Source organism: Nothobranchius furzeri, chromosome 19 (assembly GCF_043380555.1).
Source record: "Nothobranchius furzeri strain GRZ-AD chromosome 19, NfurGRZ-RIMD1, whole genome shotgun sequence".
Lineage (NCBI taxonomy): Eukaryota > Metazoa > Chordata > Actinopteri > Cyprinodontiformes > Nothobranchiidae > Nothobranchius > Nothobranchius furzeri.
In genome coordinates, this window is record NC_091759.1 from 23,585,350 (window position 1) to 23,613,030 (window position 27,681).

At 47.7% G+C, this 27,681-nt stretch overlaps 1 protein-coding gene across 5 annotated transcripts in view; it reads left to right on the forward strand.

Annotated features, from left to right (window-relative positions):
• cica (capicua transcriptional repressor a) overlaps positions 1-27,088 on the forward strand; it is a 37,734-nt gene extending 10,646 nt beyond the window's left edge. The window contains exons 4-23 of one of the 5 annotated variants that reach the window (XM_015974039.3): positions 6,359-6,490; positions 6,985-7,138; positions 10,511-10,610; positions 10,695-10,877; positions 10,952-11,078; positions 12,456-12,634; positions 12,974-13,087; positions 13,304-13,430; positions 16,543-16,625; positions 17,942-18,656; positions 18,894-19,036; positions 19,281-19,441; positions 19,626-19,863; positions 19,977-20,223; positions 21,809-21,945; positions 22,641-22,783; positions 23,128-23,279; positions 24,176-24,310; positions 24,400-24,525; positions 26,587-27,088. In XM_015974039.3, coding sequence (XP_015829525.1) covers positions 6,359-6,490; positions 6,985-7,138; positions 10,511-10,610; positions 10,695-10,877; positions 10,952-11,078; positions 12,456-12,634; positions 12,974-13,087; positions 13,304-13,430; positions 16,543-16,625; positions 17,942-18,656; positions 18,894-19,036; positions 19,281-19,441; positions 19,626-19,863; positions 19,977-20,223; positions 21,809-21,945; positions 22,641-22,783; positions 23,128-23,279; positions 24,176-24,310; positions 24,400-24,525; positions 26,587-26,849 — 3,659 coding nt within the window. In that variant the 3' untranslated portion in view covers positions 26,850-27,088. The remainder of the gene's footprint in view (positions 1-6,358; positions 6,491-6,984; positions 7,139-10,510; positions 10,611-10,694; positions 10,878-10,951; positions 11,079-12,455; positions 12,635-12,973; positions 13,088-13,303; positions 13,431-16,542; positions 16,626-17,941; positions 18,657-18,893; positions 19,037-19,280; positions 19,442-19,625; positions 19,864-19,976; positions 20,224-21,808; positions 21,946-22,640; positions 22,784-23,127; positions 23,280-24,175; positions 24,311-24,399; positions 24,526-26,586) is intronic. The other 4 variants (XM_015974043.3, XM_054745386.2, XM_015974042.3 and 1 more) reach the window with 4 other exon arrangements.
• The last annotated feature ends 593 nt before the right edge of the window (positions 27,089-27,681 follow it).

A 27,681-nucleotide genomic window follows, 5' to 3' on the forward strand; every position in this document is an offset into this window, starting at 1 on the left:
GGAACTCCAGGTGCACGGGTTCATCGTGTCCTCTCTGCTTGTTTCCATGCCAACTTTGATACATGGCAGTACGTGCAAGCTCGGAAACGTGAGTTACAGAGATGGTTGAGTTTAACCGAAGGATTCTTGCGTCTGGATTTGTGCAGAAGTTGTGAGTTCGATGGCGCTGGAGGAGTAATTTATAGATGATCATAAACAAGTTGTGCGACTCAAAATTCTGACTTTAGCATTTCACCCGTTGTGCATGAATTAAACTTTATTTAAATTTGGATGAAACAATTAAAAATAAATGTTTTCTGAGGTGTGAAAATCACCAGTGATTATATACGTGTTGCTCGGCAACCATCCAAACCCGCTGCCGTGTGTAATTAGTGACTCAGTGTGTGTAGTGTCAGAGTTATCGAGAGTCTAGTGTGAGAGTGTGTGTGTGTGTGTGTGTGGGGGGGGGGGGGGGGGTCTGTGTGTGTGTGAGAGATAAGAGGTGCCTCACTAAAACTTTTAGAGTCTACGAGTATTGACATGTTTGGACTCGATGAGACTGCGAGGGCGAGGAGGAGGACACTCACGCCGCCTCCACTCTGATACAGACGCACTCATCTCCAGACAATCAGCAGCCTCAGACTGAGCGTTAAGGCCCGCTTCAGCGTGATGTGAATGTGTTTCAGCAGAAAAGGAGTAATCGTATTGCTGGTGTGTTGTCATGGATGCGCTGTTTCACTGCTAGAGTTAGTTCAGTAATCGTTCAGGCCTGAGCTGATTACCGGCGTGTGCTTTTCTTTCTTTCAGCCCGTCACACCCGTCGGCCTGCTGCTAATGGCGCCCTGCCCACGTAGCGTAATGTTTTCCTTACCGTGCATTTTAAAAACAGCTAGGCCTCCAGCATCTTCAGTCAACACCGGCTCCACGGCTGAAACCTCTCCTAAATATAACCCGGCTCGAGCACAGCTGCATTAGCATCACGCGTTTCATTACTGCTCCTTTTGCATGCATCTGCAGGCCTCGGTGGCAGAAAGCAGCACGAAGGCTCTGATGTGGCCCAGGGCACATCTTGTTTTAGGGGCTTTTTTACATTTCTGCACCAGCGTGCAGGATTATTAACATGGATTTGTGGACAGATGGTTTACAGTTTGTTCTCACTTCTTAGAGCAGGTGTATCTTTTAATGAGGTTTCCAGCTGTAGAACAATGAGCGTGTGATATTCTTAACCCTCTCAGGTTAAAAATAAGTTTTGATAAAAGGACGAACAACTAAGTCCTTCAGGGGTACTTCTGAGTTAATAATGCTCATGAAATACGTACATGGAGTAACCAGGTAGGAAGGTTTTAACGTTGCAAACCTGCAACGGCTGCCTCCAGAGGGTTAATGACAAACTTCTACTGTTAAATCTTTTACTTTACTGGTCCTTCTTTTCACTTCCTTGTGGTGTTAGCAGGAGCTAAAAAAGCTTCAGATTTTTATTTAGTTTTACTAACCAACCTTTATTCTGTTGTTTTGCTTTTTTAAATGACTTCACTTTTTAAAACATCCCCAAAATGTAGTAAAACAGAAAGCTAGTAAACAAATGTAAACATTAGCATCACAAATAATCCCTGATAATTCTGGAAACCCAGACCTATATTTTTCCTCATTTGCCATTTAAATTCTTGCACATAGCAGGATGTTATTCTTCTAACTAGAAATACTTTGGATATGTCAGCAGGCGTTGTGAGAAGGGTTTTAGAGTGTTTGAGCTGAATCCGTTCGTTACATCTTTCTGTTCAAGTAGGTTGTTTGTTAGCAAGTTTTATTTTTAAATCACAGTGAGAAGGGGTTACTCAAGTCTCTTGTTTCTGTTTTCAGCTGTTAGCAAGCAATGGATATTAGCGAGTGCTGGCTGTTAGCCAGTGTTAGCTGTTAGCAAGCATTAGATATTAGCGAGTGCTGGCTGTTAGCCAGTGTTAGCTGTTAGCAAGCATTAGATATTAGCAAGTGCAGGCTGTTAGCCAGTGTTAGCTGTTAGCAAGCATTAGATATTAGCAAGTGCTGGCTGTTAACCAGTGTTAGCTGTTAGCCAGTGTTAGCTATTAATGAGGTTTAGCAAGTCTCTTTAGCCGTGGCCCCCAAAAGGCCTGGAAACGGACCCGTCTGTGGGACTGAGCTTTGAAGCTGACTTGTATCAAATATATAAATATTACATACTTATAAATTATTACTTTATAAAGGTAAAAGCCTTCATGTCCTTTTCAAGTACAAGGCATTGCATTTTAGCTATAAGACCTGTTTATAGCAAGTCAGGTCTTAACATTACACACACACACACACACACACACACACACACACACACACACACACACACACACACACACACACACACACACACACACACACATCATGTTTGCACTCTATTGCACATGGTGACTCGTTTCTTAAAGTGCAGTTTACATGGAAGGGAAGTTAAGGTGGCACACACAGAAAGCAGCACGTTTGCAGAAAATTATCTTTGCATTCAGCACATGAAGAAAGGCAGATTATGTTGATGCTCATCTGTTCGGTAATGTTTTTGTATAAAATAACTACAGGAATAAAGAATACATGTTAGTATAAGATATACGAGGTACGAGCAGGAAGAGGATGAAGCTGTAAACCATAATCAGCTGACAGACTCTAGCCATGAAATCCCAGGAGAATTACCTACTCTACTCCACTCTACTCCACTCTACTCTACTCTACTCTACTCTACTCTACTCTACTCACACTTGGGCTCATTCTGACATTTTCCGAGTAGCTTAACCGCCGCTGTGGGTGGAGGCACCTTAAAGTGTTGAATTAGCGCTTCCACTGGGTCACATTTGGACTCTCGTGCATCTTCAAGAGTCCCGATAATAAAGGGCGGTGTTTATCCATAAATAACATCATAAATTACTTCCTGTTGAGATTGTTCTGTGAACTGTCATTAGTTGCAAACAGTAAAAAATACCTGGAAATGAATTTCCCAGAGAGATAAGGAAACACAGACTAGCTGTTTGTTGCAGTGGCGTTCGTGGAATCAGTTTATCACCTAAAAGCTTCTCAGTGAGTGAGTCCATTAGAAACCATAGGACAGCACTGTCCCATAAGATTATGTGTACGCAATAGATGACAGATATATTCAGGAATCCTTTCTGGGTTAAAATGTTAGGGTGCGTAGAGCATGAGCGCAAAGTCTGTAAATATTTATGTAACTTTGTTGATGCAGCAAATTCATAACATAAATGTGGCGCTAACTCAGACAAATTCATCTCAACAGAAGAGCTCTGTGGACCAAACAGAAGCATTTTATTTTGAAATATGTGTGATGAAGGGTAGATTGACTCCTTTGGCAACTTTTGAGGATGTTAGTTGTTTTGTAACACAACAAACAAACGATCACCAGTAGAGAAGCTAGCTCACCGTTTATCTAGACCAGCTGCCTCGGCTATCTGTGTCTGTTTGTTTATGTTGTGTAAAGATCTGTTGCCACGGTTATCAGATGCTCTCGTTCTGTTGTAAAACCTCAATCGGTCCAGCTGCTGATCCGTCCTCGACTCGTCAATGACGTCTTCAAGTTTAAAAGCTGCTAAAACAAAGCTGAATTTGACCTTTGACCCCACATGTGATCAGGAAATGCGTAATTTCCTTCACAATAAAAGGCGTGAGCAACGACGCTCGCTTAAAAAGCCCCAAACAAACCAATGTGTGTGAAGCATCAGAACCAGCTTCACTTCCTCAGCGGAACTTCCTCCTGGTGCCACGGCAACGCCGTCGTATCAGAACCAGAACACTTCTCTCATTTGCATTCTCCTCCGGCTCGGCCCGTGCTCCATAATGGCGCGCTATATTTAGATCCTTTAAATGTTTTATTAGCAGATTATTAGTGGAAGCTGGACGTTTTGGAGCTGCAGCTTCAGAGGCACCATGTGGACCTGCGTGTTCAGCACTTCATTCAGGCATGGAGGGGTAAATAAAAAGGTTTATGAACTCATCTGGTGACGCAGGGATCTTATGATGAGTTCAGAGGAACACTCAGCTGTCTGCAGGGCTGTTTTTGTTTATTGTTGGGTGGATTTGTTGTAGTCTGAAGTGAAGAACAGGTTGTGAAGGCCGCAGCACGTTTAGTTTCACGTCATCGTTTCAGAAGCTACACACAAGCTTCAAGAGGTCTTTCACTGAAAAAACATGACTTCTAATGCTGACGGGTCGCTCTGACTTTAACATGCAGGCTAGACGTGAAAATAGTCTCCTACGCCTATCTCCTGCATTAGCTTCTGATAGAAAATAGACGTCACTGTCACTAACAGGGATGTGTATTTTTGAAATTCTGGCGATACGATACATATCACTATACAGGGGAGACGATACAATATATCACGATATATTGCGATACATTCATTCAGATGTTATGTTCAATAAACAGTCCAAACTGATACGTAACATGTTTAACATGAGGTATCTGAACCATGATGGAGGGATTCACATTTCAGTGGTGGAAACAAAACCCGTTGCTCACTGCTGCCAACTAGCGGGTGGCGATTGAATTGCACAAAACGAAAAGAAAATACACAAAAGTTTGCATGTAAATTCTTTCAAGAATTAGATACACGGCTTTTGAATATTGATGTAATAATCGCAGGAAAAAATATCACGATATATTGCCTTACCGATATTTCCGGTACACGGCTTTTGAATATCGATATAATATTGTTAGAAAAAATATCACGATATATTGCCATATCGATATTTTCTTACATCCCTAGTCAATAACATTCATGGACTCACCCATCTTGGCTCACGATGGGGAAGGCTGTTGTTGGTTTAGCGTCCCGGAAACCGAAAACACAAACATTTTTCTTTGGGATAACTGAATTTTTACGAGCGAGGCTTTAGTTGAGTCACGTGGGGAGACGTCACGGCGTCAGACTTGTGGCTAAATTTACTCTTATTACATTAGTAACTTGTCCTCCAACTCTTCCAAAGGCTTCTGGAACTTTCTGACTCACAGAAACTGAGTTGAAAAGAATTTGGGATGAACTTTTTTTATCAAGCGAGGGCAGAGAAAGGCCCTGAGACTTGTGCAAGGAGTCAGGAACCTTATGAGACCTTTTGGAAACAACATGAAGTTGGTTTGCAATTTAATGTTCAACAATCACAGTTAAAGAGCAAGTCACCCCCTACCAGAGTATTACTCCACTCCCACTTCCTGTTTGAAAAATGCAACAAATGCACACACCCACTGGCTCACAACGACATTGTGACATCATATGGTACTAACGTCCTAGGGTACCTCTTAGCCAATAGCGGTGGCAGATTTAAATTAAAATGCAGTGCAGAGTTTTTACCTGACGACGGCACAACACTGACAGTTTTAGGCAGAACATTTAAATTTTAACTAAAATCCACTAAAGTGCAAAACTGTTGACGACACGTGTCTGCAGCACGATTAGACACACATTTATATAGTTTATCAGGAAAAAAATAAATTTGGGGGTGACTTGCTCTTTAAGAGAGAGGATGGTTTTAGGAAGAAGTGAAACCGACTTTTTGACCTGATGTTAGATCTTCAAGCCACAAGTTCATATTTGTAGATGTAGTTATTACATCTGTGGTAGCTGAAGAGCACACGAGTCTTGGCCGGGTGCACATCTGCAACTGGTTAGTGAAATTCAACATGGCCGACGCTGCTAGTCGTTCTGGTATTACTGGATTATCTCTGGTTACACAACTGTCAGGTTGAAGCTAAAGTCCCATTAGTCATCACACACAGGTGAAGTTACACCTCCACATGTGACCCGTCCCCGTGGGAAGTGGTGAGCTGCAGCTGTCGCCGCGCTCGGGAACGATGTGGTGGTTTAACCCCCCCCCCCCCCCCCCCCCCCCCCAATCCAACCCCTTAAAGCTGAGTGTCCCTTAAAGGGAGGCATTGGGTCCCGACCGGGACTCGAACCCCCATCTCCCAGACCCAGGGACAAGTCTCCACCACTAGGCCACTGAGCTTTCCAGAAATGATCAGCCTTTGATATTTTAAATGTAAGGAAAATGGGAGAAGCGGGAAGCGGATAAGAAAGACAGAGTTTTAGTTTGAAATCGTTCCCAAAGTTTAGTTCAGGCCCGAAAACGGAGAATCAATGCAGACAGAAAGTTCTCAGAAGTCTGGAGAAGGACCCAGTTCCTCCTCACGTCACAAACCACATGACCCTCATCCTGATGGTGTGTGTGTGCGTGCGTGTGCGTGTGTGTGTGTGTGTGTGTGCGTGTGTGTGTCCAGAGGGCAGAACTCTGCGCTCCGTCTCACTCCACACCCCTGAGGTGAATAAACACACTAATATTTCACCTTTTGTCTCCGTTTCTGACACTGTTCCTCCAGTTTGGACCAACGTGGAGCCGCGCTCCGTGCCAGTGTTCCCTTGGCATTCACTCATCCCTTTCCTGGAGCCCAGCCAATCAGGAGCAGCCGCCCCGCCTGCCGATGGCCAGCAGCTCGTCAACCAGAGCAAAGGTAGCGACGTGACCAAGCAGAACCACTACGGTTATCACCAGCCGGTTCCTGTCATGGATGAGTTTCCACTTGTGCTTTATTCCAGTAGCTCTGCTGATTTTCACCTGAGAGCAGGAGGTTACAGTCAGTCGTCCAATCAGGATTCAGATCTTCTCTTCATTCATACAGATTTATGCTTCTGCAGTTATCCATGTTTGTGGAAACAGAAACACCCACGCGGGATTTTTAAGCATTAAAACAACTTGGGGGTCTAGATGACGTGTGCTGATCGTGTTTTCAGCTCTAAGAGGGATTAAAGACCTTTTCTTGGGCTCGGAAAAGTCGAGAGAACCTTTAGTTTGGTTTGATGTTGAGATTTTATCAGATGAAAACTTCCAGCTACCGCGGTGACAGCTCCGCCGACCATGTTTGATGTTTTGTTCAGTTGGACGACTGCTCTCTGAAAGCTGAGGTGTGATTTTAAACGATGACACGGCGCTTTCCCCCCCACACAGAGCCTTGCTGTGGCGTCGCCCTAGTGAGCGAAGGCCGGACGGGACCCCAGGACTCGGACCGGAGCTCGCCGTCCTGCCCTCCCCCGACCAACGACAATCCTCCAGCAGACCGGGGCGGGGCGGACAGCGAGACGGAGAGCGACACCGACGACCCGTGAGTTTGTTGCATGTTTTTTTTTTTATTCACCAGAACATGTGGCCCGCTAAACGAGACGTGATTTAAGAAGCCCTCAGGGAAGCTGCAGCTAACAACCCGACAGGAGGAGAAGAGGCCGTGATTGAGTTTAGATCCTGCTGTGGAGCTGCTCCGTGCGCGCCACGCTGAAAAATGAGGCCATGGCTCCGGTCAGACAGTGGAAACTGGCTGCTGATGAGGAGAGTTGTTTACAAGTGCAGTGATTTATTTCTGCTGGCTGTTTACAAGCAGACGTGGGGATTTATGAGCGCTGGAAACCACACAGACGCCGTCACAACGGCCTCCCTAACTGCCTGGGTGCCAGCTCACTCACTCTGACACCTTCTGTAGGTGGTTCTACTAACGCAGGGTTGGTTCTTTCTGGCTAAAAGTGGAAGTGAAACCTGCTTTAAGATGTTATTTACAGTCGCGGTGAGTCCGTTTTAGGGTTTATGTTCCTCAGCCTGGAGCTGCGGATGTTTTATTAACCAGTCGTCGTCATGAGTCGGTTTGCTGCTCCGGAGCACGCAGCTGCGTGTTGACAGGAGGACGAAAGCCACCAGGAATCTCCTCGGAGAAGCTGCTGTTGCTTCCTGGTCATCAGGGAAGGGCCAGAGTTCAGCTCCCAAAGAAATAAACCCTGGAGCTCCATCTTCACCTCTATATCAGTTAGCAGGTCAAAGGTCATGACAGGACCTCTGTCTTAAACATCCTGGGGTCAGGTTGGTTAAGTTTCATCTGGAAGAACTACAGACTTCTGGATCAACGACCCAAAGATGAGCTGCTTACCCGTAATGCCCTGCAGTAGGGAGGTGGAAGGCTGATGGTTTGGGCTCCTCGTAGAGTCCACCAGGAACTCCTGGGGAACCATTTGTATGAACTCTGGACCAAAACGGGTCAGAACAACGCCAGACACGCCAGATCCCGACCGGAATGCTGGATCTCCAAAGAGCAGAACTCTCGGGAGGTTCTGTTGGGTCGTCAGGTTTTCACTCGCAGGTTTTTATTAAATCGTTGATTTGGTTAAACTGGTTTCAAAAACAAAATTTAAAAAACTAAAAATAAAGATTTTAGATGAAAACCCGAACTCCTGGCCTACGGGTGAAAGAAGCCGGCCTTTAGAGTGATGTCATGAATGTTTCCTCGTGATGATTCACTCGTTAGTTTGATTAAGGAACGCTGCAGCCCAGCCCTCCCCAGCAGGTTGGATGAACTCTCGTTGTTTTAATTTAACTTTATTGTTTTTGTTTGCTGAACGACGGCGGAGCGACAGCTGGCGTCAGCCTCGCCTGTCTTACTTCCTTTCTGCCGCTCTGCGTATGACTCATGAAGTGGGTGGCATCTGTGCTCAGACGCAGCTCGTCGTGGAGTTTCCAAACTCGAGGTTTGGATCAGGTGCTCTGAAACCCGCCCTCGCCTGCACATCTCTTTTGCATCAGCTGTTCGAGTCCGTCTGGCGGTAGTTGGTGTGTAGTTGGTTCGCTCCTCTCAGGCTGCAGCTGGCTGGCTGACTCAGACGGGTCGGCTGTCTGGTTTGAACGTTTCAGGGTCAGCGCGCTCTCCAAGGCTGCCGGCTCCACAGACACTCGCTGTTGCACCTGCTTTCTCCTCCTCCGCCTCTGCAGCACCAGCAGCTTTAACGAAAACACCGTCGCCACGTCGGTTAACCTTCAGCTCTTCTTTTTGTTTGTTAACGGAAGGAAACCAGAACGCCCCCGCGTTTAACGTTTAAAGCCCGTCTGACGTCGTTCTGATCATTCGGACCTTCTACCCTTCCAGCACGACCCACACCTGCACACCTTTCATATTTAACCATCTTTATTTAATAGGAATCTTCAGCAAAACATCTGGAATGAAGCTTAAAACCCCAAAAAGTTTTACACACAGTTGGTGAACTTTACTGTTTCATTTCCTGTTTGTCCTTAATGCTGCGTCATATCTGCTGGTTTTATTTTTGTTTACCTTTTTATGCACCAGTGTTTGTTTATTTATTTAACACCAGATGATGGTTGTTTGCTCGGCAGCACACCTTTTCCCAAAAAGCAGAGAGAAAACACTTCAGCAGAATCATGAGTCTGATTGAGTTTTAACTGCGAAGATGAATCTCGTGCACCTCTGAAGCCCCTGAGCCTCAGACAGGACCGTTGTCTCGCTGCGTCCCACCAAACCGACCCAGATCCTCTGAAACGACGCCTCCACTCTGAAAACAGCACAACCACAGCTTCATGCGTCTGAAGCAAACACCACGTCTGTGGCAGCGATCTGAAGCTGTCACTCAGAAGCTCCCTCTGGTTCTGGTTCTGTTGACAGAACCTGTAAGAACCAGACGAGAGTGACTTTGGATCATTTCCAACACTTTTCTTGCAGATGTTTTGCACCAAATATGTCTCTGACGCTTTCTGAGTTCAGGCTGGGGTTTGTAGCGTGATGTCATCAAGTAGAGGAGGAGGAGCAGCCACAGCTCCGCCCCTGCTCCCCCTCCCGTTCTGAAAGCCACGCCTCATACTGCACACTCATGTAGCCTTGTAGCGCTAACGGACAGGAAATGCTCGACAACGGGTCTGCAGGAGCTGCTGAGCAGGGAAACATCTAAAACCAGCTGGAATCTGACACCCGTGATGCTAGCACAACGCTAAAGCAGGCTAGCGATACGCTCCATTACATGAAGATAAATCCCTTTTCATCCCCCACCCTCCACAGTTAGCTCAACGCTTACAGCCTTAGCATTCAAGCTAGGCTGGTGCGCTAAGCTGACTGAGGCGCATGGATAAGCAGTTCTATTGGTTCTGCTGTAGAGGCGGGGGAGGGGCTGTAGAACGGGCTCAGATAGTCAGAGTTAAAACTACGTACATCAGAATAAATAAGAAACTTTTATTTGTTTATTTTAGAAGTGACTGATAAATCTGCACCAAATGGCAAAACTTGGAAAACCAGAATCAGCTCAGACTGAGAGACCATCTAAAGGCTCAGGAGCCTTTACAGATGTTCTGGATTCATCAGCTGATCAGTGTGTGACACTTGGAGTCTAGAGCTGTCTGATATTCTGAATGTGGGGTTTTCCTCAGCTGTTAGCCACAATCATCACTATTATTACAGATAAAGGCTGAAACATCTGGATTAGCATGGATTAAGTCGTCTCATAGATTAGCTTTACCTTCTGGGTTGGATAACCCACCTAAAAGAACTCTTGCTCCAGATTCTCACTTCTGTAGTTTCACCTAAATCTCATAACAAATCTGGGAGCGCTTTACTTACTACATGCTTGGAAACTCAGTCGTGATCCTTTCCCAGACTGAGGAATGTCCCTCGATTCCATCCCTGGTTTTACTTTCCTTTTCTGTGACGACGCAGGTTTTCTCCCGGTGTGGCCAACGACCCGTCTCCGTCCACCGGACCAATCAAGAGACGCACCCAGTCGCTCAGCGCGCTGCCCAAAGATGGAGACAGGAAGGTCAGTGAGTTTTCCATCACAGCAGGAGCAATGAGGTGCCTGAACGCCACAACAAACACATGTTTCTTCCTGAAACACAACCAGAGGGAAAAGGACCACATCCGCCGGCCCATGAACGCCTTCATGATCTTCAGTAAGCGCCACCGGGCGCTGGTGCACCAGCGACACCCCAACCAGGACAACCGGACCGTCAGTAAGATCCTGGGGGAGTGGTGGTACGCTCTGGGGCCCCACGAGAAGCAGCAGTACCATGACCTGGCCTTTCAGGTGACCCTAAAACCCGTCCCAGGTGTGAGCTGAAGGTCTGACAGCTTTTCTGAAGTCTTCTCCTCCTCCATCAGGTGAAGGAGGCCCACTTCAAAGCCCACCCAGACTGGAAGTGGTGCAACAAAGACCGCCGGAAGTCGCTGTGTGACGGCCGGGGAACTCCGAAGGAGCTGCGGGAGAGGAGCATGTCCGAGAGCATCGGTGTGTGAGAGGAAAGATCTGAGTAATGTTTTAGTTCAGCCTGATCGTTTTCATTTCATTCACTTATAAATCCCCTTCTGCGACCGATGCAGACGCCCACGGTGCTGAACACAACACAATAAAAACATAAAACCATCAGAATAAAATATAACAATCGTAAAACCAACATAAAATCAATTAAGAGAGTAAAAGCAAAAAATAAAATCCTGAACAAGATTATGAGGCCGGGGCGTCGAAACCGGGTAAAATTTGCTAATCCTGGAATGCCTCGACTAAAAAATGGGTCTTAAGGCAAGTCTTAAAAACCCCACTGAGGGTGACTGGCGCACCACCAAAGGCAGCTGGTTCCACAGTGCAGGTGCCAACACCGAGAACGCACGGTCCCCCCGTGACCTGCACTCAGTGCGTGGAAAGATGAGCAGCTCCCTGCCGGCTGAGCGAAGGGCCCGCGAGGGGGCGTGTCTACGCAACAGGTTGCCAAGATATGCTGGAGATGTTTCGTGTAAGGCCCTGTAGGCCAGCACCAAGACCTTGAATTGTGCCCTGGATTGCACAGGCAGCCAATGAAGGGATGCCAACACGGGGGTGGCATGTTCCCTGCGCCTAGTGCCGGTCACGAACCTAGCGGCTGAGTTTTGTACTAACTGCAAGCGTGCTACCGCACCCTGACTAAGGCCGGCATTCGGTGCACTGCAGTAGTCGAGCCTTGAAAGAACAAAAGCGTGTGTGACGGTCTGGACAGCAGGGGCTTAACTCTGGCTGGTCGGCGTAAGTTAAAAAAACACGATCGCACAACCTGGTTGATTTGCACGTCGAATTTAAGGACCGAGTCCAGTTTTAGTCTCAGGATTTAAGAAATTTATTATTTAGCTTTCTTATGTGATTTTGTTTAGTTTTGTTCATTTTTATTGAATCTTTAGTTTTTTTTATACGACTCAAACGAGAGAATCTTTGATGTTTTTCTGCTGCATGAATTTGGTTTGATTCTGATCGGATGAGATAAAATAATAAATATATTTTTAACGGTGATGATTCTTCTCTGATATCTTTTAGTTTGATTAATAAACGGATTTATGTCTTTTATATTATAGCAACAAAGGAAGTGAGGATTGTTCCACATGAACGCAGAATTATCGGAATAAATAAACCTGAAAAACACTAAAAATCTCATTAACGTGAAGGAAAAGCTGTGAACTGAGTTCAATCTTATTTCTAGAACTTTATGTATAAAGTCTGACTTTCCTTTAGTTTTATTCTGCCAGTTTTTGGAGCTGAAAACCCTAAAATGACCTTTTTCTGTTTTATACAAGCAGAAAGTTTTATTGATCTGAGGTTTCATTGATCCGTTCCACGAAGAGTCTTTCTTCTCCCCCCCAGACGCCCTGTCGGAGTCTCAGGTGCTGGACGGGAGAGGAGGAGGAGGCGGCGGCAGCTCCGGCTGGCCGGGGGGGTCGGAGCGTCGAGCGGGGGCTCTGGGGGGACAGCACCCCCGTCCTCGAGCCTTCTCCCAGAGTGCTGTGCACACCCTGGAGCAGAGGGAGAGAGACCAGGAGAAGGTAGGAGGCTGTTAATCTCTATCTCCGAGGCAGAGAAACGACTCTGGAGACCCAGGAGGAGCTCTGGCTGTCTGCTAAAGAACAAAACTGCCTTTATTCAGTAAAAAAGCTTCATTCATCAGCTGCATGTTTAGTTTTTAAACTAGTTTCGTTCTACAAAAGCATCTAAGAGCCTAAATAAAGGGACGAGCAGAACTAAACACACAGCAGACTGACTCACGAGCGTCCTTCACGCTGCAGAGACGTTTTGATTCAGCTGTTCAGAACGAGATCAAAAGGACTCGCTGGTGTCTTTGTGTGAGATCTGAAGCTGCTGCTGCTCCACTGGATGTTCTGCAGGGGAGCGAGCAGCCTCCAACTTCAGAGCTTTCTCTGCCGTTTGAAGCGAAGGCGAGGAGTTTCACGTACGAGAGCTCGCAGGCTGGCCTCGCGTGCTTCCCGGAGGGATTGGAGGTGACTAGAGGAGGTCATGAAACCTGGAGGAGGACAGCGGCCGTCTGGTTTTTTAAATGAATCTTCTAGATTTCTGAAGTCCTAAAAGTTTAACGGATCTTTTTAGCCGGTTTCTACTTTCTTTCTTTTTTTCATTCGTTGACAGAAGAGATGATTTTGTGTCTGAACGTTTTACCTAAACAAACTAAAAATAGGACCTTCTCTCTGCTCTGTCAGGAGGACAGATCGAGCTTGTTCCGAAACCGGCCGCCGTCGCTGTGCCAGGGCGGAGCCAGCGAGGATGTGACCAGCGACGAAGAGCGGATGGTCATCTGTGAGGAAGAGGGGGATGATGACGTGATGGGTGAGTCACGGTTGAACAGACTTCCTCATGACCACGAACGGTTTCAGTTCTGGTGACGGTCAGGAGCGTCGGTGTCAGCGATACGCTAAAACAATCAATCAAATCAATCAAAGCATTATTTATAAAGCGCCTTCCGCGAGAAGCCCAAGGCGCTGAACACAGAGAGAAACAGGTAAAAACATTAAAGAAGAAAAGCAAACGGGTAAAACGAGAGATAAAGAGAGCGATGACAGCAGGGAATTAAAATCAACATAAAAGAGGGCCAAATTCAAACACGTTCAAGGAACGCCAAGCGGAGGAGGTACGTTTTTAGGCAACTCTTAAAGACTGGCAGAGATGGGGACAGCCTGACTGAGGGTGGCAGCTGGTACCAGAGTGACGGTGCTAGGACTGAGAAAGCCCGGCCCCCGCGAGTACGACACCTAGAACGAGAGACGGCGAGCAGGCCTTGTTCAGAGGAGCGCAGAGCGTGTGATGGGGATTGTCTGTTCAGGAGTGTGGCCAGATAGGGGGGACCACCACCCTGGAAGAAATTAAAAACAAAGACGAGGAGTCTGAATTGTGAACAATAACAAACCGGAAGCCAGTGCAGGGAGGCCAGAACCGGACTGATGCGGTCCCGTTTCCTGGTCCCAGTCAGGAACCTGGCGGCGCTGTTCTGCACAACCTGTAGGCGACGCAGTGTTGACTGACACAACCCTGCATATAGAGAGCTGCAGTAGTCAAGCCTAGAAATTACAAAGGCATCCAGTACCCGCTCCAGGTGGGCTCTTGACAGCATATGCTTGATTTTAGCAAGGCGTCTCAGGTGAAAGAAACTGGACCGGATCACAGAGTTGATGTGAGCATCAAATTTAAGTCCTACATCAAGTTTCACCCCCAAACTGGTAACAACTGGTTTTGAGTATGGAGAAAGAGGCCCAAGATCAACATAAAGATCCACATTCCTGCTGTTGGGATGATAAACAACGAGCTCTGTCTTTCCCTCATTCAGATGCAGAAAGCTGGCCATTAGCCAAGACTTCACCTCATTAATACAGGACACAAAGGACTGAATAGAGTGACCTTTCTCCTGACACAATGGAGAGTAAATCTGGCAATCGTCAGCATAGAGATGGAATGATAGGCCATGTTTACGAAAGATTGACCCCAGAGGTAGCAGATAAATGGCAAACTAAAGAGGACCAAGGATCAATCCCTGCGGGACCCCCCAGCGGAGCCCCTCCCAAAAAGAAAAAACATCACCCAGTTTAACACAGAATGTCCTGTTGTGGAGATATGATCTAAACCAATCCAGAGCTGACCCTTTGATCCCAACCCATCGTTCCAAGCGATCGAGTAGAATCGCGTGGTCGACTGTGTCAAAGGCTGTCGTCAGATCTAACAACAGAAGCAGCACAGATGTTCCCTGATCTAGTGATAGATAGATGTCATTTAGGACCCTCAGTAGAGCAGACTCTGTGCTATGGCCAGACCTGAACCCTGATTGGAAAACCTCAAACAGATCAGAGTCAGCTAAATGTGAGACCAGCTGCTGATAAACGGCTTTCTCAAGCAGTTTAGATGTAAAGGGCAGGGTAGAGATAGGCCTGTAATTTTCTATCACAGAGACATCAGCACCAGGTTTCTTCAGGGTCGGCCGAATAACTGCTGCTTTCAAAGCTGCTGGGACCACACCTGTGCTGAGGCTCCCATTGATAATCTGACCAAGTGAAGGGCCAAGGCACGGAAAGGCAGCCTTCCAGAGACGAGGCGGCAGAACATCAAGTGGAGAGCCAGATGGCTTCTGCCTCGCAACAAGCTTACTCAGCTCAGAGTATGAAACTGTATGGAGGGAGCTCAGGGTGGGTGGTAATGGATGAACTGGAACAGGGTCAACAGAGTTACCAGAAATAGCTGCTCTAATGCCCGACACTTTATCAACAAAGAATCTGTGAAAAGCTTCAGAGTTTCCAGCAGCTGTAGGAGACATGAAGCTAGGCTCCTGATACACCAGAACAGAGTTCAGTGTTTTGTAGAGAATCCTGGGATTATTGGAGTTTGTCTCAATGATGTCTGCAAAATAGGCCATTCTGGCAGCCCTCACTGCATCCTGATAAGCAACCAGAGATGCTCTGAACAACTCACGCGAGACCTGTAGGCCATCCTTTTTCCACTTTCTCTCAGAGGATCTACACGCCCGCCTGCAAGCCCGTGTGACATCAGAGAGCCAAGGCTCCCTCTTAGGCTGAGACTTGCACAGTTTGAGAGGGGCAACCACGTCCAGGACCTGATTACAAAGTACATCAACGTGTTGTGAATAGTGATCAACGTTAGATGGATCTGGGTTAAAGGTCTCTAACCTTACAGACATACAGTCCACAAACTTTGCAACAGTTTCTGCATCCAGGGCTCTGAACCTAGTAGCTGGAGCTTCACACACAGGGACAGGACATGGCAACGTAACATCACAGAGTATAGGAGAGTGGTCAGAGAACACAGGAGGCAAAATCTCAAGGTTCATGACTGGGAGACCAAAAGAGAGAACCAGGTCCAGGGTGTGACTCCTGGCATGAGTTGGGGACGATACCCATTGAGTTAAATTGAATGAATCTAGCAAATTCAGAAAACCTTTAGCAAGCACATTGTCAGGACAGCAGATATGGATGTTAAAGTCCCCAAAAAATAGGACATAGTCATATTTTAGGATGCAGTCTGCCACAAGGTCACAGAAATCATTAAGGAAGTTAGAGTCAGTCTTTGGAGGCCGATAAATCAGCACGACGAGCAGGAAAACAGTCGAGCTGTCGCCTCGTGAGGCACAACTTCAGACGACATTTACAAAAACAAACGCGTGATTTAGTCCTCGCTGGTGGACGGGGAAGGAGTTTCTTTAAAATGTGTCAAACCTGACCTCAGATCAGTTTTGTTACACCTCATCATTTCATTAAAGACTCCAGAAACACTGAGTGAAAATCCTTACAGAGCAGAAGGTTAAAGGTCATGGCAACGCAAAGTTTTCATGAAAAGAAAACTTCTTTGTCGTTTTGTCTCATAAAGCCTGAAGACCTTTTGTATTTTTTGCAGTGTTTTATTTAAAATGAAGTTGCTGATTCTCGTGTTTCATCTGCAGAAGATTCGTGTCCAGAAAACGCCATCGACCTCAAGTGTAAAGAGAGAGTGACGGACAGCGATGAGGACGAGGCGGACGGCCCGGTTAGTGCTCATCGACCCGCATCGTCGTCATAGAAATATTTAATACTACTAATAATAAATCTTTTTTGTTATTAATATGTTTTCATAAAGATAATATTAATATGTGAAACATGCTTGGCTGCTCAGTCACCAGTAAGAACCAATAGGGACCAGTAGGAACCAGTAGAAACCAGCAGGAACAAGTAGGAACATGTATGAATCAGTAGGACCATGTAGGAACCGGTAGGAACAAGGAGGAACCGGAACCTGTAGAAACATGTAGGAACCTGTAGGAACATGTAGGAACCTGGAGTAACCAGGTGAAACCTGTAGGAACCGGTTGTAACCAGTAGGAACAAGTAGGAACCGGAACCTGTAGAAACATGTAGGAACCTGTAGGAAGATGTAGGAACCAGTAGGAACCGGAACCTGTACAAACAGTAGAAACCTGGAGTAACCAGGTGAAACCTGTAGGAACCGGTAGGAACAAGTAGGAACCGGAACCTGTAGAAACATGAAGGAACCTGTAGGAACATGTAGGAACCTGGAGTAACCAGGTGAAACCTGTAGGAACCGTTAGGAACAAGTAGTAACCCGGTACCTGTAGAAACATGTAGGAACCTGTAGGAACATGTAGGAACATGTGGGAACCAGTAGGAACCTGTAGGAACTTGTAGGCACCTGTAGGAACCGGTAGGAACATGTAGGAACAAGTAGGAGCATGTAGGAACCAATAGGAGAACGGGAAGGAACCGGTAGGAACTGGTAGGAACCTGCAGGAACCGGTAGGAACCAGTAGGAACGGGTAGGAACATGTAGGAACTGGTAGGAACAAGTAGGAACAGGAACCTGTAGAAACATGTAGGAACCTGTAGGAACATGTAGGAACCTGGAGTAACCAGGTGAAACCTGTAGGAACCGGTAGGAACCAGTAGGAACAGGTAGGAACAAGTAGGGACGAGTAGAAACATGTGGGAACCAGTAGGAACAAGTAGAACGGGAAGGAACCGGTAGGAACCGGTAGGAACTGGTAGGAACCTGCAGGAACCGGTAGGAACTAGTAGGAACAAGTAAGAACCAGTAGGAGTAGGAACGGGAAAGAACCGGTAGGAACAAGTAGGAACTGGTAAGAGCCTGTAGGAACAAGTAGGAACAAGTAGGAACCAGTAGGAGTAGGAACGGGAAGGAACCGGTAGGAGTAGGAACAGGAAGGAAATGGTAGGAACCATGAAGATCTGATGTTTTGTTGTTTCTGAGAATCCTGCTGGCACATTTTTTATTTTTGTTGAGTTGAAGAAACAAACCTTCTTTGATCTCTGCGTCTCTCTTCCCTCCAGCCTGAGTCCCACTCCTCCCTCCCCCCCGACTCCCCCTCAGTCAGAGGGAACAGGGAGGGGGGGGTCACTGAGATGACGAGGAGGAGAGGAGCGGATGGAGGCGAGAAGGAGAGCGAAGGAGGAACCAGAAGAGAGGAGACAGCAGCAGGTGGAGGAGGTGGGCAGAGTGTCACTCAGGTCCTGGGGGGGGTCCACGTGGCTCCCACGATGGTGACCAACGCGGTGCGCCCCGTCCCCATCGCCAGCAAACCAGCGGAGGGCGCCGCCACGCTCAGCTCCCTCCCGCAGGACAACAGAACCACGCTCCTCGGAGGAGGCGGAGCTCAGCACCTGCCAATCAGCGCAGGGGGTGGGTACCTGTCGTCCCCCTCCCCCACGGGTCTGGTCAGTCTAGCCCCAGTGGGGGGCAGCAGCCTGGTCACTAGCCTAGTTCTGGGGGGGTCATTTCCTGCTGCCCAAACCCTACAGCTCATCACCCCTCAACCCCAAACTCACCCCCCCGTCCTCCACCCCCAATTCCACCCAACTGCTGCCTCCTCCCTCACTCCTCCCGCCCTCCCCAAGCCGCTGACGCAGGTGCAGTACGTCCTCCCCACCGACAGCCCGTCCTCCCCCCAGCTCACCCACCAGCACATCCGCTCCCTGCCCACCAACCCCGCCCTGGCCAATGGCGTACAATCGGGGGCGGGGACCGGAGTCGGCCCCGGGACCAGAGGTGAGAGCGAAGGCGACGGTCGGGCGACAGAAAGTGGTTTCAGAGATCTGCAGGAACGTCTCGTTATTCTGTAAAAGTTTATTTTAATAAAACCTGGAGAATTATTCTAGAACGTGTGGGGGGCTCCGCCCACTCACCCCCACTAACCCTGACTCACCCACCCATCTCCGTCTCTCTTCACCTCCTCTCGTCTGCTCCTCACACTCACCTTTCCCTCTCTCTCTCCTCACTCATTAGTCCAAACCCAGTCACCGGTCCTGCAGAGTAAGATGCTGGTTCCCATGGCAACAGTGAGAACGGGGTCTACGCCTCCTCAGCCTGCCATTTCCCTGGTGGCTCCGCCTCTTCCTGTGCAGAACGGCCCAGCGACAGGAAACAAGGTGGGAATATCATCATGGTTAGCAGAACAGAAGGCCTCCTGTTAGGAGAGCTGTTCTGGCCCGGTCCGGTTTCTTTACATTTTCCTCCCAAGCTGCCTGATTGTATCACGATCCTTTAAAATGGTTCTGAGTCCTTTAACCCATTCTCAGAACGCTCCAGAACGCCAGAACCTTCAGGCTCTCTGTCGCAGCGGAGAAAATGGTTCCAGCTCCACTGAGATGATTTCGGGTTTCTCCTCCACAGATCATCCAGATCGCGCCCATGTCTGTGCTGCAGACCAGCGTACATCCCGCCACAGCTGCAGGCGTGCATCCCGGGAGTGCCTTTCCTGTTTCTGTTGCCACGGTGATGGCTCCCGGTGCTGCCCCCCCTCAGACGGTTCTTCTGACCTCCCCACCCACAAGGTCACTAACACACAGTCCATCTTCTTCTCAGTGTTTTCATGATGAACCTTCCCAGTTGCTGGTCTGTGGTTCCAGTCCTGCTGCGTGACCCCTGCAGCATCTCACAGCTGTGGCTAAACTTTCACTCTCCAACTAGAGCAGACAAGTGAAAATCCGCCTTACTTATGCGTCTCGTCTTCCTTAGAATCACCTACGTCCAGTCCAACCCAGGCGTTTCCACGGCAACGCCCCTGCAGGGTGCTCAGCCTCCAGGTCCCGCGTATCTCCCGTCACACCTTACAGCTCTGGGCTTCACCGCCATCTCCGCGTCCGGACCGACGCTGGTTCAGCCCATCGCCGGTCAGCCGCCACTGCTGGCTCCGCCCCTCAGCGGGCAATGCCAGACTCCTCCGGGCCCGACCGCGGCGTCCGCCGGCCATCAGGTAAAGAAAATAAAAGCCACTGACACGTAGTTCCCATGATTCAGCTCAGGTGAACTCACCTGTATGTTCTTCCATGTTTGAGTCATAAATAATCAGGATGTTTTCGCCGTCAGGTGCTAACTGCCGTCTATCCTGCTCAAACCGTTGCTGTGGCGACTGGTGTGGTCTCGGTGCCGGCCTTTCCAGCTCAGGACCGGTTAGACCCGCCCTCCCCGCCGGCCACAGGGTCAGCGGCGGCGACCTCTCAGCCCGGAGCAGCGATGGAGGTGGAGGTGAAACAGGAGAACCAGCTGGACGCTCAGACTGACGGGTCGTGGAGCTCCAGTACAAACTTCTCGATGATCACCTGTGGAGCGACAGGTAAGGCTGCTGAAATCCAATCTGATCCAAAACGTGTCAACGAGCTTTGTGACCCAAAAGACCCTAAATGGAGTCCGTTCAGAACCTGAAAACCAATCAAATAAACAAACACCAGTTATAAACATGTTAATATATTCAATTAATTTCACTTCGGTTTATTTATAAAGCGCCAAATCAGGACATGAGTCGTCTCAAGGCTCTTCACTTTAATAAACGTTCCAACACAGGTCAGGTCATTAAGCCAATCAGTAACAAGTTTCCTATATAAGGAACCCAGCAGGTCGCATCGAGTCACTGACTAGTGTCAGAGTCTTTACAGCAATCCTCATACTAAGCAAGCATGCAGCGACGGTGGAGAGGAAAACTCCCTTTTAACAGGAAGAAACCTCTAGAGAATCCTGGCTCATTATAAGCAGACACACACAACACACACACACAACACACACACACACACACACACACACACACACACACACACACACACACACACACACACACACACACACATTCGTATTTATCCTAGTGGATCTATAATTAAACGGGTAAACTAGTAGTAGCACATTCAACATCAAGGAAAGTAAAAAGTTATTATCAGGAGAGGGAGAATGTTTAAGTGGTTAGCAGCAGTGTGCTAGACGATGGCCCCCTCCATGAGGCCACCACAGCTCAGCAGAACATCGTTGTAGCTTCTTCTGGGGAGAAAAACACTTAGAGAGAAAATAAAGTTAACAGCTGAAATAGCAGGAAATAATACAGTTAAAGAGCAGACTGTAGAAGAAAGCAGTAGAGTGTGAGAAGTGGTCAGTGTATCCTCCAGCAGTCTAAGCCTATAGCAGCATAACTACAGAGATAACTCTGGATAATCTATCCTATTTAGATGGAGGCATGTTGGAGGCAGGGCAAGGGAGAGCCGTCTTTACCGACTGTACACTCCACCTCCCTCTACTCCCCCACTTGTCCAGATTTAGGCTAACATCAGATTTTAATCTGTGTTCATCAGAGATTATTACTTATTTCACATTATCTGCTCGTTTCATTCTAGTTTAGTTTTACTGAGATTTGCTGAAATTATCCCCCAAAAAATGATAAAAAATGTGTTTGTGTAAAATACATGACATAATTATATTACACTGTTATAAATATTAGATTCATGTTATTCAGTTACATCATGTTAGGAATTCTCCAAAACCGTTTAAGATTGCTGTTTAATTTAGCTTCATATGTCCAAGAACCCCTACGAGCATCCATCATCGTCTCTACCTGCTTATCCTCGCAGGGATGCTGGGAACCCAATCGGTTTCTTTTGTAAGGCCCAAAGCGAGCGGGTTGCTGCAGCACCAGAACTTTTCTTGCTAGTTTGTTTAGAGTAAAATATAAAAGGAAATCATTTTTTTCCCAAAAAACGAGTGAAACTAAACAATCTAAATGTTTTCTTTTTGAGGAATAAATGTAAAGTTTTTGTTTTTTGGAGTCCGGTAAGTGCCGGTTCTGAAGAGGAAACGGGAACCTGCAGCGGCTAATGTGACCCGAACAAAAGCTCTGGTTCTGTTTCTGCATAAACAAACACGGATCTTCTGTGTTTCAGTCAAAAAGGAGGAGGACATGGATCTGAGCATCAAAGTAGAAAACATGGGGGAGAAGTACGGCGAGACGGATGAAGAGCGAGACCGAGCGAGAACCAAAGAGACGGAGAAAGACCAGAACCTGGGAGGCAGCAAAGAGGTGACGTCTCCGTCGTCAGCACACTCGCTGGTATTATTCAGGCCTAGTTCACACGTAGCCGGGATTTTTAAAAACGAATATCCACCCAACCAAAAGCTTGCATCCACACCACCTCGTTTAAAAAAAACAAAACTCTGTCACACGTACCCGGATAAATACGTTGTTAAGGACATGCCAGACCTGTAGGCGGCAGTACTTCCCCCGTTCTTAACCTCGTCCTTCGTCTGTGGTCTTCCGCAAGGAGCAGTAATTCCTCTTGCAAAAACAAACAAGCAGAAAGCGCTTGGACAATTGATAAAGCGAGCGCAGCTCTGAGGGCATCCATGATGCCGGCTAGTGTAAACACAGGTCGCACACGTGATGTCAGCATTTTTTTGTCGTGGAAAGTGACGTTGCGGACCTTAAAACTCCAGTTTTGTCTGTCCACACACAGACACCCAAAACGGAGAAAACGCAGATCTTCACTTTGGCCGGAGTTTTTAAAAAGATCCGTTTTCGTGTGAAAAAACTCCGTTTTCGTGTGGATGACGGGCCAAAACGTAGACAAATATCTAGGTTTTGGCAGATCCCCGGCTACGTGTGGACAGGGCCTGAGAGTGTTCCTGGGTGAGGAAGACGTTTCCTCACCCAGGAACCATCCACATGTTGCTCAAGCCTCCCAGTGCAGCTCGCTGAATCCCAGAATCTCCCCCCAGGCTGGACCTCGATCCCCACCTCCTCCACCCTCAGGTTTGGACCCGCCCCCTCCTCCACCAGCAGAAAGAGAAGCCCCCTCATCCTCCAGGAAAAACAAGTTTCGACCCCCCCCACTGAAAAAGACCCCCGAGCCTCATGATAAGTGAGTACGGCGGGTTCTCCTGCTGGTTTAGGCAGAAGGAACTCGTTTGTGTTCATGTTGATTATTTTGGGTCATTTTGGCACGAAGCAGCTCCCATCTGTTAGCTCTATTAACAAATGCAGCGCAGCGTCTCAGAGGCTTTTCAGAACCAACTTCTAGCTTCATCAGGTCACGGTGGGAACTCTGTTTACCGAGTGTGAGTGGGCAGAGTGCCGCAGCCTTCTTTATTTAGACAGAAGCCACGCAGAGGAGGAACCTGCAGCCTGGAGGAGGGAGAAGCACTTCCCTCTGACGGTAAACCACAGCGCCAGTCTGATGCGGCCGACGTGTTCTTGTGCGTGCAGGGTCCTGTCAGAAACGTACTTCGAGGAACGCTTTGCTGAACTTCCAGAGTTTAATCCAGAAGAGGTCCTTCCCTCTCCGACGCTGCAGAGCCTGGCTACCTCACCGAGAGCCATCCTGGGAAGCTACCGCAGGAAGAGACGCAACTCCACGGGTGAGGCGGGAGCACTGGGCGTGTTCTAACATCAAAGCAAAAACTCCTGCTTTAGTTTTGTCTTCTGCTGCAGAAACATGTCTGCGAAGGTTCTCAGTCATCCAGGTCATTGTAGTCTAATGAGCTTTGAAAGAAAAGCGTCTGGACTTCTTTGAGTTGCTTGAAGACGTTTCGCATGGCACAACATAGAAGAGCCACCTCCACGGGACAGGACTCAGCAGTTCATTTGCATCTAAAGGACAAAGGTCACTCTTTCGAGGATGCCAACGTTCACATTTTGGACAGAGAGGACAGATGGTTTGAAATTTATGTCCACTGTGAGCAACCATCTTTGAACAGAGGCGGTGGTTTACGACACCAACTGTCTGCCACCTATAATCCAGTTTTGAGATCCCTTCCCAGATGCCTCAACGCCCACGCATATCCTGGGCCATCTGACCTCAGGAATTCACATGATAGGGTGGGGCCAGGCTTCACAATGAGCTCACCAGAAACTGGCTGAATAGGACCCACACCCACCCTCACACCTTGGCTCATAGAAGATCATCAGGGGGTCTTTTGTTCCCTCTTCGGGGGGGACTCCCACTGGGTTTAAATCTGGGACTCTCCACCATTTGACCTCAGAACTGAAGAAGCCTCTCGGATGAGAGGTGAAACGTCTTCAAGCAACTCAAAGAAGTCCAGACGCTTTCAAAGCTCATTAGCCTGCTGCAGAAACATAATAAACCTTTGCAACCCCGCTGGATCCAAAGATAGCAACACGCTTCTCCACTCTTTCTAGTAAAGTTCATCCACGCAGGCGTTTTAAATGAGCTCAGGTGATCCCAGCCGATGCTAGCTGCCTTGTAACCCACATTTTTCATCGTTCTCCGTCTTCATGCTCCGGTTCGCTCCAGACCTCGACGCGCCCGCTGACGAGCCCGGCTCACCGCGGAGAAAGACTCGCCGTCTCTCCAGCTGCAGCTCAGAGCCCAACACCCCCAAGAGCGCCGCCAAGTGCGAGGGAGACATCTTTACCTTTGACAGAGCAGGTGAGGTTCCACAGGTGCGCCATCAGCACCAGGGGCCAGAGATCTGAGCAGGTATCACCAGTTATCACCGCATCCGTCTCTCTAAGCAGGTCCAGAAGGAGACGTCCCTCCGGGAGACCTGGACAGGGGTCCTTACTCCTCTCTGCGTAGGACACTGGATCAGCGTCGAGCGCTGGTCATGCAGCTGTTTCAGGAACACGGCTTCTTTCCTTCAGGTAGATTCGACCCAGAAACAGCTGGTGGTGATTTTTGTCTGCTCTGATTTATGTTCCGATCCAGAACTTTTAGATGTGATTGGACACCCTAAAAACCCTTTAGATGCTGAAATACGAAATATAAATAATGATTAAATTGAGTTTTAAAAAATACACCTTTAGTGTGACCACAACAAAACAATATGTTTTATAGTGTATAACAGTCGCAGTAAAACCGAGGTAAAAGTGGCCCTGCCACCTGTAGATCCTCCACCAGGGGGCAGCAGACACATATAGGACTACAGCCGGTTACTGATGAAGGTACTAATCCTGATGCTCCAGCTGGAGGATTTAAAGAGCAAGTCACCCCCCGTTACGTCCCCGACTGGTGTAAAAATGTGAAGGATGGGGGTAACATAAGAACTGGCGGAGGAGTTTAAAATGGGTTTATTTGTAACAAAAAGGTATTAAAAACACAAGCAAACAGATCTCTCTAAAAGGTCAACATTACACAGCAAATTATATAACACCTGGTTAAAACTTGTATTAAAAGCTTAACCGAACAGGTGTTGTAAAATCCTGAAGTTGATAAAAGTTCCAAAACAATCCACTGACTAAAAACAGCTGGTAAAAACTTATTTTAAAAGCTTCACTACAACGAAAGGTGTTTCAAACCGAGGTCAGTAAAATTGCCACAAACAAAGTTAACCTTAAAACCAAACAGCCAAAAGATCCCACTGGATCATCCCAAAACTTCCCACTTCAGAGTTCAAAACTAAACCAAAGTTTAAAACTCATCCACATAAATCTAAACGAAAGGGGTCCGGTCCAAACCAAACCAAACCAAACCCCAGGAGGACAGCAGAACCCCTGCACTGCTGCCTCCCAGACTGCTGAAGGCACAGCCTTTTTATACAGGTGTTGGCAACCGAGGAAGATGCGGCTCAGCTGTGCTCCTCAGCAGCCCGGGAGAGAGGAGGAGGAGGGGCGGCGTCAGGCTGTTTCACCAGAGCTGGGTGATCCTGGCTCCTGCTCTTCCCTGGCCAGACTGTAACACCCCCAAATCACCTTTTTTTTGCTGATAAACAATAAACGAGTGTCTAATCGTGCTGCAGACACATGTCGTCAATAGTTCGGCACTCATATTTAAACAGGGAAACATTCTGCACTGTATTTGAATTTAAATCTGGCACCGCTATTGGCTAAGAGGTATGCTATGATGTTAGCTTGTACATTATGATGTCACAATGTCGTTGTGAGCCTGTGTGTGTGTTTGTTAGCGGCTCTGCCCTCTCGGTCTGCTAGGCAACAGCATTTGTTGCATTTTTCAAACAGGAAGTGGGAGCGGAGTAAGACTCTGCTAGGGGGTGACTTGCTCTTTGAGACCAGAAAGGGTTTGATGGGAATTTTCAGCAATAATCTACAAGATAATAGTAAAATAAAATAATGACTCAGCAAATTTCTGCACATAGAAACTCCTTATCAGACTTTGCATCAAATGAACAGTTTAACCCTTTGATGCATAATGGTCACTACAGTGGACAGGTACTCAAAATTGTTATTTATTTGTTTTTGCTATTAAGCACAGCTGTTGAAGACTTTATTGTATTTGAGCCCCTCCATTTGGACTTCAGTAAGTCAAGCCAACATATTTCATGTTCAGAATGCACGTGGTCCACTAAGGTGGACCTGTAATAAATTATTTGTAAATTATAAAATGTTACAAAAAATATTTGTTGAAATTTGTTTCATTCACACCTAAAGACGAATGAAAAAAATTGTTTAAAAAATCATGGCTGAAGATTTCATAATTCATGCATCAAAGGGTTAAAAGTTAGTTTCTGTAACGTGTCAGGTTGGGGGGGGGGGTACTGCTTCCCTCGTCCTGACGATGACTAAATTCAAACAACACATAAACGGATTTAGAATTTAAATAATAAGACAATTTAAAATATTCAAAAGACAAAGAAAGAAATTCTGTTATAAGCACATAGTAGCTCCCTACACCCTCTGGATACTCGCTCGTGTACTTTTGTTCTACTTATATCACTTCCATCACCTTCTGTGTCCTTACCTCTTCAGCTCAGGACACGGCTGCCTTCCAGGCTCGCCACTCGGACACTTTCCCCACCAAGGTGTGTCTGCAGCTCAAGATACGCGAGGTTCGTCAGAAGATCATGCAGACGGCCACACCTGGGACCCTGGAGCTGGGAGGGTTATCCGAAGCCAGCCCCGCCCCCAGCCACTGCTCCTCCTCTAATCAATCAACGCGAGAGGACGGAGGGCCGGAGCATCAAACCGAGAGAGGCCAGAGCCCGGAGGAGCCGAAACACGAAGGATCGTAAACCGACGAGGATCACGAATCGGAAAATTCAAAAACGAAGCAAATAAAAGAGAGAAGAGTGTGTGAACCAGTACGACAGATCTCCATCAGACAACAACACAGAATATTCACAGGAATCAAGACGTGCTTCGATGGTCTCATCAGACCTTTAGGTGTTCAGATCACGTGCAAGCCCTGATCAGTTAAGTGCTTCTTCTAGTTCATGTTCTCCAAAAATCCTGAATGTTTTACGGAAATTTTTACCCAAGTCTGCTCTCAGCACGTCACCGAGTCAGACCCTCTGTGGTACACACACTCTGTCCCTCTGCCACTCACACACCTGATGCATTTGTAATCTCCGGTGTGATCCCACACACACGTTTTACCAAATCAGACTGTTACTCTTGGTTGTCCGTGTCCAGGAGCTGCAACCACGGACCAGGACACACAGAGGCACTTTGTCACTTATGGTGCAGATGCAGTTTGCTGTTGCCAGCCAGTTACCCCTCAGACGCCATCGACCTCCTCCTCCTCCTCGCCCTTCCACTCCTTAGCACCGTGGTTGGGCCACTAACACAACCCCAACGACCTCCACTGCTACTCCACAGCCCCTCGATGCTGCAGGACAGACGGCGCACGCACGCGCACGCTCAGCGTGAGCGCTCACACTCGGAAACAGTCAACCCTGGTGTGACAAAGCCATCGGCCTGCACACTTTCTAGTGATTGTAGTGAGGAGAGAAAGACGAAAGCGTGAACCGGGATGCAGTGTGACCAATCTTTGCACCTTCAGTTTTTGCCGCTTCGGCAGACTCGGACCGACCGGGCAGGAGCGGATTATCTGTGTCTGTGCGT